This window comes from Somniosus microcephalus, chromosome 32 (assembly GCF_052327205.1).
Source record: "Somniosus microcephalus isolate GS21.2 chromosome 32, FLI_Smic_1.0, whole genome shotgun sequence".
Taxonomy (NCBI): domain Eukaryota; kingdom Metazoa; phylum Chordata; class Chondrichthyes; order Squaliformes; family Somniosidae; genus Somniosus; species Somniosus microcephalus.
In genome coordinates this window covers 9198892-9211283 of record NC_141018.1, presented here as the reverse complement: position 1 = coordinate 9211283, position 12392 = coordinate 9198892, and the positions used below count along the sequence as shown (strand labels likewise).

The window sequence follows — 12392 nt, the reverse complement described above, 5'->3', positions numbered from 1 at the left end:
TCTAAGCATCAATATTTTAACCTGGTTTTTCATACGTTTTCCAGGCTATTTAATACCACTGATTTTCCGCCAACTAGGAAGCAGTAGCCAGCAAAACACAGGGCAACACAAGCTAAATTTTCCCCAGCTCCACAATGCTGCAACAACTCGGGTGCAAACAGACCGAACGCAACTATCTGAGGCAAGTAAGATCAAATGACCAGGAGCTCATAGGACGATCTGACAAACAACTACATGCACGGTGTCCAGGATCTGAGCTCCGACATTAGCAACCACATCTGAAGATGTTGAACAAGGTGTCATTCAAGGCTCTCTCAATGCAGCTGTTGAAACAGCTGGGCCACAGATATTTATCAACATAGCACAAGTCTCATTTCAAAGCTAGAGAAAGATTTTTTTTTTTTTTAAAGCTACAGAAGCCTTACTGGATAAAGGCAAAGGGAGGGAGGTACACAAAAAAATAAGGAGACCCAAGGGTGCAGGAGAGAAGGCAAAACGGGAGCTGGTTCCAGAGTAGAGCAACGCAAAGTCATGGAGGGATTTCAAGACTCGGCTGACAATTTCAAATTTAATGCATTGGGGGACGGAGCCAGTGTACATCAGCGAGGACAGAGCTGATGGGCGGCCGGAAATAAAAGTGGGGTAGGACAAGGGCTCGACAATATGGAGTTCATGGAAAGTGGAGGAACATCTAATAAAACCACTGGATAAATTATGCCACGAAAGCAAGGGTGCGGGTTTCAGTGACGGAGAAGGCGGCAGAGGCAGAAGCAGTTTTGCTGTCCAAAAATAAGCCTCCTGCGATACACATTTTCAAACACCTTCTGAAAATCCATATTCACTACATATCAATCGGTCACTAAGCTAATTCAAATCCTTCACATTGTTTATTTTCAAATTATGGTCTGCTCGCTCGATCTCCTCCTCCGTCTCTTGCCTCTCCTTTCTGATTACATCTCTGAGGTGAGGTCAGGGGTTTTGCATGTGAGATGAACCAACACCGAGGTCATACATGAATGGAAAAAAGAATGTTGAGGGAAGGACCAGTTGAAAGATCTTAGCCTTGTTAACAGAGCAGAAGGCATGCCGTGACCCCCGAGAGAAGAGTCTTACGTAGTTTATTATGAGGTGGACTTGATGAAACAGTTGAGGGGGAACTAGAAACCTGTCATAATGTTTAAAAGTTTCATGTTTTTGAAGAAGTTTGTGTGTGAATGTAAATTTCTTTTATAATGGAGTACTTCAATAGTTTGTTAATATTTAAGTATTTTGATTGGTTGCTTTTTAAAACGAGGATTTAAGCCAATCAGCGTACTTTGCGCCCTATGAGCGCATCACTTACCCTGAGCTCTTCGGACAAGTGGCAAGTGCAGCGCTTTTAATTATACCGATAAATCAGAAATCACAAATGGGAGGGTAAGCATACGAAAGGAATGAGGGACGATGGGTTGAATGGCTTTTTCGCATTATTAACTTTTCTTGGGTCCTTCACTAAAACCTCAGCATCATTTATAACTAGAAGCTACTATTTTAGTACATGAGCTGGTATCTGATTGAAGACACTGGCTCACGTGAGACTACACTTGATAGAACAGGTAATTAAGAGCATAAATGGATGCACAGCACAGTGCATTTACTGGAGTGTATATAAAAGGGCCGGTTCCTCAAACTTCCAATCGCTATAGCGGCCAATGAATTCAGATGCTCAAACTGTTACACAGAAAACAATTCTCATTTTGCTGCTCCCTTACCATGTAGGTGAAGAGAATAGCAATTGTGTTCGTGGGATTACTAACAATTATAGTCAAAACCTAATATCACGATTATATTGCGCAACATGCCGGAGCTGCTGAAGTGAAATGTATTCCAGTTACACTGAGGAGCAGGTTGCACAGCACAGTGCCAGAGGAATAGCTGCACAGTGCTTTCAACTGTGACTCATTTTCTGGCCACCAACTTTCATCGAGGCACATTTACAGTTGCCGCTACCTCTGTAAGAGCCTGGGAATCTGTTTCCTCGGGGGGCTTTCCACTCCCCCGGTGGCAGTACCACCACGTGTATAATAAATCACCGCCGCCGAAGTCAGGGTTTCATTGGTTGGAGTGTTGTAATACAAAGGGGTTGTGATCTTACATTGCTGAGCCCAATAGAATCAATAAAGCACACGTTACAGACCAACACAAATGGTGACCTCCAGTCTTGAAACTCTCTACTCCAGGATTAACCAATTCTCTTCATTACATTTTTTTTTATGGATCACCGACATTTTAAAGTCAGCCATATAATCAAAGAATGTTACAGCACAGAAACAGGCCATTTGGCCCATCAAGTCTACGCTAGTGCATTTCTCCACGAGTCACCAAATCTAATCCCATTCTCCACACTTTAATATTTCTCTTTTTCAAGCCACCTTCTAATTCCCCGTTAAAAGAATTCATTAACTCTTCAACACCTGTTGATGTCTGACAATACCACTGTCAGTTTTATTTCAGGCTTAAACTCTAGTATGATAAAGAAGATACACATCTTTGTTGGATCAAAGTCTGGATTCATTCAGTCAACATATTTAAATTGGTCTGATCTATTTCTATTTCTCATCGACATGCTGTCCCTCAGCCACATCATCCGAAAACACGCCAGGTTCCACATGTAAGCTGACAACACCCAGCTCTACCTCACTACTACCTCTGGTTGCCAGACATCCAGTACTGGATGAGCAGAAATTTCCTCCAAATAAATATTGGCAAGACCGAAGCCATTGTCTTCAGTCCCCACCACAAAGTCCATTCCCTAGCCACTGACTCCATCGCTCTCCCTGGCAACTGCCTGCAGCTGAACCAGACCTTTCCTATTTGACACCGAGATAAGCTTGCGACCACATAATCCGTTCTATCAAGACTGCCTACTTCCACCTCTGTAACAACGCCCGACTCCGCCCGTCTCAGCACATCTGCTGCTGAAACCCTCATCCATGCCCCTGTTGCCTCTCGACTGGACTATTCCACTGCTCTCCTGACTGACGGCCCATCTGCCACCCTACATAAATTTGAGCTCATCCAAAACTCTGCTGCCCATAACCTACCTCGCACCAAGTCCTGTTCACCCCTCACCCGTGCTCACTGCCCATAACCTACCTCGCACCAAGTCCCGTTCACCCCTCACCCCTGTGCTCACTGCCCATAACCTACCTCGCACCAAGTCCCGTTCACCCCTCACCCCTGTGCTCACTGCCCATAACCTACCTCGCACCAAATCCCGTTCACCCCTCACCCCTGTGCTCACTGCCCATAACCTACCTCGCACCAAGTCCCGTTCACCCCTGTGCTCACTGCCCATAACCTACCTCGCACCAAGTCCCGTTCACCCCTCACCCCTGTGCTCACTGCCCATAACCTACCTCGCACCAAGTCCCGTTCACCCCTCAGCTCACTGCCCATAACCTACCTCGCACCAAGTCCCGTTCACCCCTCACCCGTGCTCACTGCCCATAACCTACCTCGCACCAAGTCCCGTTCACCCCTCACCCCTGTGCTCACTGCCCATAACCTACCTCGCACCAAGTCCCGTTCACCCCTCACCCCTGTGCTCACTGCCCATAACCTACCTCGCACCAAGTCCTGTTCACCCCTCACCCCTGTGCTCACTGCCCATAACCTACCTCGCACCAAGTCCTGTTCACCCCTCACCCCTGTGCTCACTGATCTACATTGGCTAGCAAAGCCTCAATTTGAAAATTCTCATCTTGGGCTTGCAAATCCTTCGATATCCTCGCTCTTGCCTATCTCTGTAGACCTTCTCCAGCCCCACAAGCCTTCGAGATCTCCATACTCCTCCAATTCTGGCCTCTTGCACATCCCCGATTTTAATCACTCCACCATTGGCTGCTGTGCCTTCAGCTGCCTAGGCCCGAAACTGTGGAATTCCCTCCCTAAACCTCGCCACCTCTCTCTCCTCCTTTAAGATACAGGAAACTTTGGTTTATCCAGAGGTTGTATGTCCGGAAACCTCGATCTAACGGCAGAAATCAGCAGCCGTTTTGGTTAGTTTTTTTTTTCTTCTCCGAGCATTTTTTTTTCTTCTAGCATTTTTTTTAATTTTTTTATAAACAGTCAGGCTCTGGAAAGCGTCTCTGTAGCTTAGCAACAACTTCAGAGACGCTTCCAAGGTACGGGCCAAGTGTTTACAAGCTGTTGCTAAGCAACAGTGTTTGTTGTCAGATACGGAGATGAAAACCTCCGTACCCTTCAACATTAGCGCTGGTCTGTCCGGAAGTTGATAGATCGGCAGCAGCTCGGTCCCGTCGGTGCCGGATATCGCGAAATTTCCTGTATTCCTTAAAACCTACCTCTTTATCCAAGCTTCTGATCATCTGTCCTAGTATCTCATGTGGCTCGGTGTCAAATTTTGTTTGCTAACATTCCTGTGAAGCGCCTTACTACATTAAAGGCGCTATATAAATACAATTAGTTGTTGTTAATCCCACCACTGCTTTCTTCACTCCACAAAATGGGAATCAATCAATCAGTCAGGCCCTGATATAACGACATTCAGTCACTATCAATAAGATTTCCCTATAAAGCATTTTGCTGTTTTATTTCAGCTCAGAGATGCTGCATGGCACAATGTGCTAAGTGGTCATGTTGGCATATCTCCAATTTGTCAACCGAAAGTTGATGTCATTCACCATCCGGAGAACATCTGAATGTCACAAAGTGTAACTGTGCATATAAAACTGCAGCAAAGTCACTTGCATGCCTTTTTGGAGCCTTGAAAAGATGTACTTACATTCATTGCTTTTAGGTCTCCATTGATCTCTATGCCAGGGATTTTGTGATACCATGCTACAGCCAGATTCCGTTTTATTGTCAGCAGCATGTTCACTGGCTGCAAAATCTGAAAATCAGGCTGCACTGAGTCTTTCTGGAGAATAGTTCTGAAATGGGGGGGAAAAAAGATGCAGAATTCAAGAAACTAGAACAGAATTGCTTACAAAAACTCCCTCATCATCGGAGACAGAGACCACCCTTAGCGATCTCAGGAAATTAACAGAAACATGCAATTATAAACTAAGAGACCAAAATTCAAGTGCTCTTTTTAGAAAACTTTATATGGAAAATGGTGACTTCATGAATGCAGTTTAATGAAGCTTCTGCGATCCTTTTAAAGATAATGTAACAAGCTGTCACCTCTACTTACACTAATTCGGCAGGGGGATGGGATACAGAGTGGAGCTATAGTAGGGGGTGATGTACAGCCAAATAAGGAGGAAAAAACAAGTCAGCAGGGAAGGCAGAGCAAAGATGTGAAGGCAAAAGGGAATATGGCAGGGCTGGAAGGCATTTATTTTAATGCAAGGAGTCTTGCAAATAAGGTGGATGAACTGAAGTTGTTGTTGAACACATGGGAGTACGATATTGTTGCTATCACGGAGACATGGTTGAGGGAGGGTCAGGACTGGCAGCTAAATATTCCGGGGTATAGAATCTTCAGGCGAGACAGAGGGGGGTGTAAAAGGGGAGGGGGTGTTGCAATATTAATTAAGGAGTCTATTACTGCTGTAAGGAGGGATGATATATTAGCGGGTTCCTCTAATGAGGCCATATGGTTAGAACTTAAAAACAAAAAGGGGTCAAGCACCTTGCTGGGAGTGTACTATAGGCCCCCAAACAGTCAGGGGGAGATAGAGGAACAGATATGCAGGCAGTTCTCTGCAGCCAAGAGCGAGAGTCCCGTAGGCTGTGTTGCCTGCCCGGTGCCAGGGTTAAGGACATCTCCTCTGGGCTGGACAGAAACTTGGAGTGGGAGGGGGAGGATCCAGTTGTCGTGGTCCATGTTGGTACCAACGACATAGATAGGACAAGGAAGGAGGTTCTGCTGAGGGAGTTTGAGCAGCTAGGGGCCAAATTAAAAAGCAGAACCACAAGGGTAATAATCTCTGGATTATTACCTGAGCCACGAGCGAATTTGGCTAGGACAAATAAAATAAGAGAGTTAAATGCGTGGCTCAAAGACTGGTGTGGGAGAAATGGGTTTTGCTTCCTGGGACACTGGCACCAGTACTGGGACAGGAGGGAGCTGTTCCGTTGGGACGGGCTTCACTTGGCCAGTGCTGGGACTAGAGTCCTGGCGGATCATATAACTAGGGCTGTAGAGAGGGCTTTAAACTAACTAGTGGGGGGGAGGTTCCCAGAGAGCAAATAATACAAATGACAACAGAGAAGGTCATAGACTTAGGTAGCAGTGGGGAAATTAAAAACCAGAGCGTGTCAGGAAGGGGTAGAAGGTGTGGAGTAAAAGGTAAAGTAATAAAAAGGGCAATAGCAGGAACTAAGTGTCACAAAACATATTTGAAAGTTCTCTATCTGAATGCACGTAGCATTCGTAACAAAATAGACGAGTTAAAGGCACAAATAGCTACATATGGGTATGATCTTGTGGCCATTACAGAAACATGGCTGCAGGGTGACAATGCCTGGGAATTAAACATACCAGGTTATTTAACAATCAGGAAGGACAGGCAGGAAGGAAGGGGAGGTGGGGTGGCTATGTTAATAAAGGAAGGAATCACTGTAATACAGAGAAATGATATTGGGTCAAAGGATCAGGATAATGAAACAGTTTGGGTGGAGATAAGGAATAATAAGGGGAAAAAAACACTAGTGGGTGTAGTATATAGGCCTCCGAACAGTCGCAACTCAGTTGGACGGAGTATCAATCAGGAAATAGTTGAGGCTTGTAATAAGGGAACATCTATAATTATGGGGGATTTTAACTATCATATAAATTGGACGAATCAAATTGGGCAGGGCTGCCTTGAGGATGAGTTCATTGAGTGTATTAGGGATGGGTTTCTTGAGCAGTATGTAACTGAACCAACCAGGGGGCAAGCAATCTTAGATCTGGTCCTGTGTAACGAGACAGGATTAATTAAAAATGTCCTAGTAAAGGATCCCCTTGGAATGAGTGACCATAACATGGTTGAATTCCATATTCAGTTAGAGGGTGAGGAGGCTGTATCTCAAACAAGCGTGCTAAGCTTGAATAAAGGAGACTATGAAGGTATGAGAGCGGAATTGAGTAAAGTGGATTGGGAAAATAGGTTAAAGGATAAGACGATACATGATCAGTGGTGTACATTTAAGGAGTTATTTTACAAATTCCAAAAAAAGTATATTCCACTGAGAAAAAAAGGGTGTAAAAGAAAAGACAGCCATCCGTGGCTAAGTAAAGAAATTAAGGATAGTATTCGACTAAAAACAAGGGCATATAAGGTAGCCAAATCTAGTGGGAGGATAGAGGATTGGGAAAACTTTAAAAGACAGCAAAAAATAACAAAAAGATTGATTAAGAAAGGGAAGATACATTATGAAAGTAAATTAGCAAAAAATATAAAGACAGATAGTAAGAGTTTTTATAGTTATATAAAAAGAAAAAGGGTGGCTAAAGTAAATGTTGGTCCCTTAGAGGATGAGACCGGGAAATTAATGGTGGGAAATATGGAGATGGCAAAAACACTGAATGAATATTTTACATCAGTCTTTACAGTAGAGGACACCAAGAATATCCCAACACTTGACAAGCAGGGGGCTATAGGGGGGGAGGAGCTAAATACGATTAAAATCACTAAGGAAGTAGTACTTGGTAAAATAATGGGACTCAAGGCGGATAAATCACCTGGACCTGATGGCTTACATCCCAGGGTTTTGAGGGAAGTGGCGGTAGGGATTGTGGATGCATTGGTAATAATCTTCCAAAACTCCCTGGACTCAGCAAAGGTCCCGGCAGACTGGAAAACTGCTAATGTAACACCCTTATTTAAAAAGGGCAGTAGACAGAAGGCTGGAAACTATAGACCGGTTAGCCTAACATCTGTGGTAGGTAAAATTTTGGAGTCCATTATTAAGGAGACAGTAACAGGACATTTGGATAATCATAATTTAATAAGACAAAGTCAGCATGGTTTTATGAAGGGGAAGTCATGTTTGACAAATTTGCTGGAGTTCTTTGAGGAAGTAACATATAGTGTGGATAAAGGTGAACCAGTGGACGTAGTGTATTTAGACTTCCAAAAGGCATTTGACAAGGTGCCACACAAAAGATTATTGCTTAAGATAAAAAATCAAGGGATTGGGGGTAATATTCTGGCATGGATAGAGGATTGGCTATCTAACAGAAGGCAGAGAGTTGGGATAAATGGTTCATATTCAGACTGGCAATCAGTAACCAGTGGTGTTCCGCAGGGGTCAGTGCTGGGTCCCCAACTCTTCACAATCTATATTAACGATTTGGAGGAGGGGACCGAGTGTAACACGTCAAAGTTTGCAGATGATACTAAGATGGGAGGGAAAGTAGTGAGTGAGGAGGACATAAAAAACCTGCAAGGGGACATAGACAGGCTAAGTAAGTGGGCAGAGATTTGGCAGATGGAATACAATACTGGAAAGTGTGAGGTTATGCACTTTGGCAGGAAAAATCGTAGAGCAAGTTATTATCTTAATGGCAAGAAACTGGAAAGTACTGAAGTACAAAGGGATCTGGGGGTCCTGGTGCACGAAACTCAAAAGGTTAGTATGCAGGTGCAGCAAGTGATTAAGAAGGCCAATGGAATGTTGGCTTTCATTGCTAGGGGGATAGAATATAAAAATAGGGAGGTATTGCTTCAGTTGTACAAGGTATTGGTGAGACCGCACCTGGAATACTGCATACAGTTTTGGTGTCCATACTTAAGGACATACTTGCTCTCGAGTCAGTACAAAGAAGGTTCACTCGATTAATCCCGGGGATGAGGGGATGGACATATGAGGAGAGGTTGAGTAGATTGGGACTCTACTCATTGGAGTTCAGAAGAATGAGAGGCGATCTCATTGAAACATATAAGATTATGAAGGGGTTGGATCGGGTGGATGCAGGGAGGATGTTCCAGATGATGGGTGAAACTAGAACTAGGGGGCATAGTCTTAGAATAAGGGGCTGCTCTTTCAAAACTGAGATGAGGAGGAACTACTTCACTCAGAGGGTGGTAGGTCCATGGAATATGCTGCCCCAAAAAGCTGTCGAAGCTACATCATTACATAAATTTAAAACAGAAATAGACAGTTTCCTAGTAGAAAAGGGAATTAAGGGTTACGGGGAGCGGGCAGGAATTTGGACATGAGTCTAGGTTCGGATAGGTCATGGCCCTGTGGGTAGCGGAGCGGGTCCAGGGGCCGTGTAGCCTGATCCTGCTCCTGTTTTCGTGTGTCTAATGCTGTTAGATTCAGGAGATAGTCCTGTCATAGTGGATTGGCGGTTAGGATCAGATCAGCCATGATCAGGCTCGAGGGGCCAATTGGCCTACTCCTGCTCCTATTTCTTATGTTCTTATATCAGAAAAGTGTGAAAATAATAGGGTAGTAATAGTGGGGGATTTCAACTTCCCCAATATAAATTGGGATAGTCAGAGTGTGAAAGGCTTGGAGGGAGCAGAATTCTTAAAGTGCATCCAGGAAAGCTTTTTGAGCCAACATGTAGAAAGTCCTACAAGAGAGGGGGCGGTACTGGACCTAATTCTAGGGAATGTAGCCGGGCAGGTGGTGGAAGTGTCTGAAGGAGAGCATTTTGGCGATAGTGACCACAATTCGGTGAGATTTAAGGTGGTCATGGAAAAAGACAAAGACGGCCCGGAAATCAGGGTTCTAAATTGGGGGAAGGCCGATTTTAATAAGATAAGACAGGATCTGGCAAAAGTGGACTGGGAGCAGCTACTTATAGGAAAATCCACATCAAAACAGTGGGAGGCTTTCAGAAGGGAAATAGAGAGAGTACAACACCAACATGTTCCTGTAAAGGTCAAGGGTGGGACCAACAAGCAAAGGGAACCTTGGATGACAAAGGATATACAAAAATGCATTAGGAAAAAAAGGGGGGCTTTTGGCAGTTACAAAAGACAAAAGACGGTGGAAGCCCTAGAGGAGTATAAGAGGTGCAGGGGCATACTTAAAAAGGAAATTAGGAGGGCGAGGAGGGGCCATGAAATAACACTGGCGAGCAAAATAAAGGAAAATCCTAAGATGTTTTATAAGTATATTAAGGGCAAGAGGATAACCAGGGAAAGGGTAGGGCCCATTAGGGACCAAAGTGGCAAGCTGTGTGTAGAGCCAGATGAAGTAGGTGGGGTTTTAAATGAATTTTTTGCCTCAGTGTTCACTATGGAGAAAGACGATGTAGACATAGAAGTCGGGCAAGGGGACTGTGACATACTTGAACATATTAGCATCGAGAGGGAGGAGGTACTAGCGGTTTTAGCAGGCCAAAAAGTGGATAAATCCCCAGGCCCGGACGAGATGTATCCCAGGCTGTTGTGTGAGGCAAAGGAGGAGATTGCAGGGGCTCTGACACAAATTTTCAGAACCTCTCTGGCCACAGGGGATGTACCAGAGGACTGGAGAACAGCTAATGTAGTACCATTATTCAAGAAGGGTAGCAGGGATAAACCAGGGAATTACAGGCCAGTGAGCCTAACATCTGTGGTAGGGAAATTATTGGAAAAAATTCTGAGGGACAAAATTAGTCTCCACTTGGAGAGGCAAGGATTAATCGGGGATAGTCAGCATGGCTTTGTCAAGGGTAAATCATGTCTGACCAATCTGATTGAATTTTTCGAGGGGGTGACTAGGTGTGTGGATGAGGGAAATGCTGTGGATGTGGTTTACATGGACTTCAGTAAAGCTTTTGACAAGGTCCCGCATAGGAGACTGGTCAAGAAGGTAAGAGCCCATGGGATCCAGGGGGCCTTGGCGCGTTGGATCCTAAACTGGCTGAGTGGCAGGAGGCAGAGGGTGATGGTCGAAGGTTGCTTTTGTGACTGGAAGCCTGTGTCCAGTGGGGTACCTCAGGGATCGGTGCTGGGTCCCTTGCTGTTTGTGATCTACATTAATGATTTGGATGAGAATGTAAAGGGTATGATCAGTAAGTTCGCGGATGACACGAAAATTGGTGGGGTGGTAAATTGCGAGGAGGAAAGCCTCAGGCTACAGGACAATATTAACGGGTTGGTCAGATGGGCGGAAAAGTGGCAAATGGAATTTAACCCGGAAAAGTGCAAGGTGATGCATTTTGGACGGACAAATAAGGCAAGGGAATACACAATGAGTGGTAGGACCCTAGGAAGTACAGAGGGTCAGAGGGACCTTGGTGTACATGTACATAGATCCCTGAAGGCAGCGGAACAGGTAGATAAGGTGGTTAAAAAGGCTTATGGGATACTTGCCTTCATTAGCAGAGGCATAGAATATAAGAGCAGGGAGGTTATGATGGAGCTGTACAAAACGCTGGTGAGGCCACAGCTGGAGTACTGTGTGCAGTTCTGGTCGCCTCACTATAGGAAGGATGTGATTGCTTTGGAGAGGGTGCAGAGAAGATTCACCAGGATGTTACCTGGGATGGAGCGCCTCAGCTATGAAGAGAGACTGGACAGGCTGGGGTTGTTTTCCTTGGAGCAAAGAAGGCTGAGGGGGGACCTGATTGAGGTGTACAAAATGATGAGGGGCATAGATAGGGTAGATAAAGAGGAACTTTTCCCCTTAGTAGGGGGGTCAATAACAAGGGGGCACAGATTCAGGGTAAGGGGCAGGAGATTCAGGGGGGATTTGAGGAGGAGCTTTTTCACCCAGAGGGTGGTTGGAAGCTGGAACTCACTGCCTGAAAGGGTGGTAGAGGCAGGAACCCTCACAACATTCAAGAAGCATTTGGATGAGCACTTGAAATGCCATTGCATACAAGGCTATGGACCAAATGCTGGAAAATGGGATTAGACTGGATAGGGAGGGATGGGCGGCGCAGACACGATGGGCCGAAGGGCCTCTTTCTGTGCTGTAAAACTCTATGACTCTATGACTTCTGCACCTATAGATTATATTTACTTGCATCTGTTTCAACAGACTTTGACCTAATGCCAACAAGAACTTCATCCAAACTCACTGAATGGACACTTTCGCCACTGCTACAAATATTTGTAGAAAGATTCATCGCTATCTGGTTTCCTCTCAAATTACTATATCTGCGCTCTAGTTGATGGGCCATCTTGGACTCCCTTTCTTTCCTCAATTTGTATTCCCCAGGCCTCTGTCCTCTTCACATCAATGAACCTACTGTACTCATCACCCAGCGCTATTCACGTTTTTCCCTATGGCTTAACTACACTCAGATCACACACCCTCAGTGCTCTCGCAGTGGGAAGTGACAATAAATACTGAGACCAACATAAAGGGAAGTCTCATAAGCAGTACCTCACACAACCTGGCTTTTACAAAGCTAAATGTGTGGCCCAGTCAGATTAGTTCTTCAAATTACTATTAAGTCTGAGGTGTAGTATTGAAGCGTAAACTGCCCCATAACCTGTGTCATTTATGGG

At 44.9% G+C, this 12392-nt stretch overlaps 1 protein-coding gene across 3 annotated transcripts in view; it reads right to left on the bottom strand.

Moving 5' to 3' along the window:
- The window catches only part of vps13c (vacuolar protein sorting 13 homolog C), a 339126-nt gene that overhangs the window by 116938 nt on the left and 209796 nt on the right, over window positions 1-12392 (bottom strand). For all 3 annotated transcript variants that reach the window (XM_085972079.1, XM_085972080.1, XM_085972081.1), the window contains one exon: window positions 4787-4934. In XM_085972079.1, coding sequence (XP_085828205.1) covers window positions 4787-4934 — 148 coding nt within the window. The remainder of the gene's footprint in view (window positions 1-4786; window positions 4935-12392) is intronic.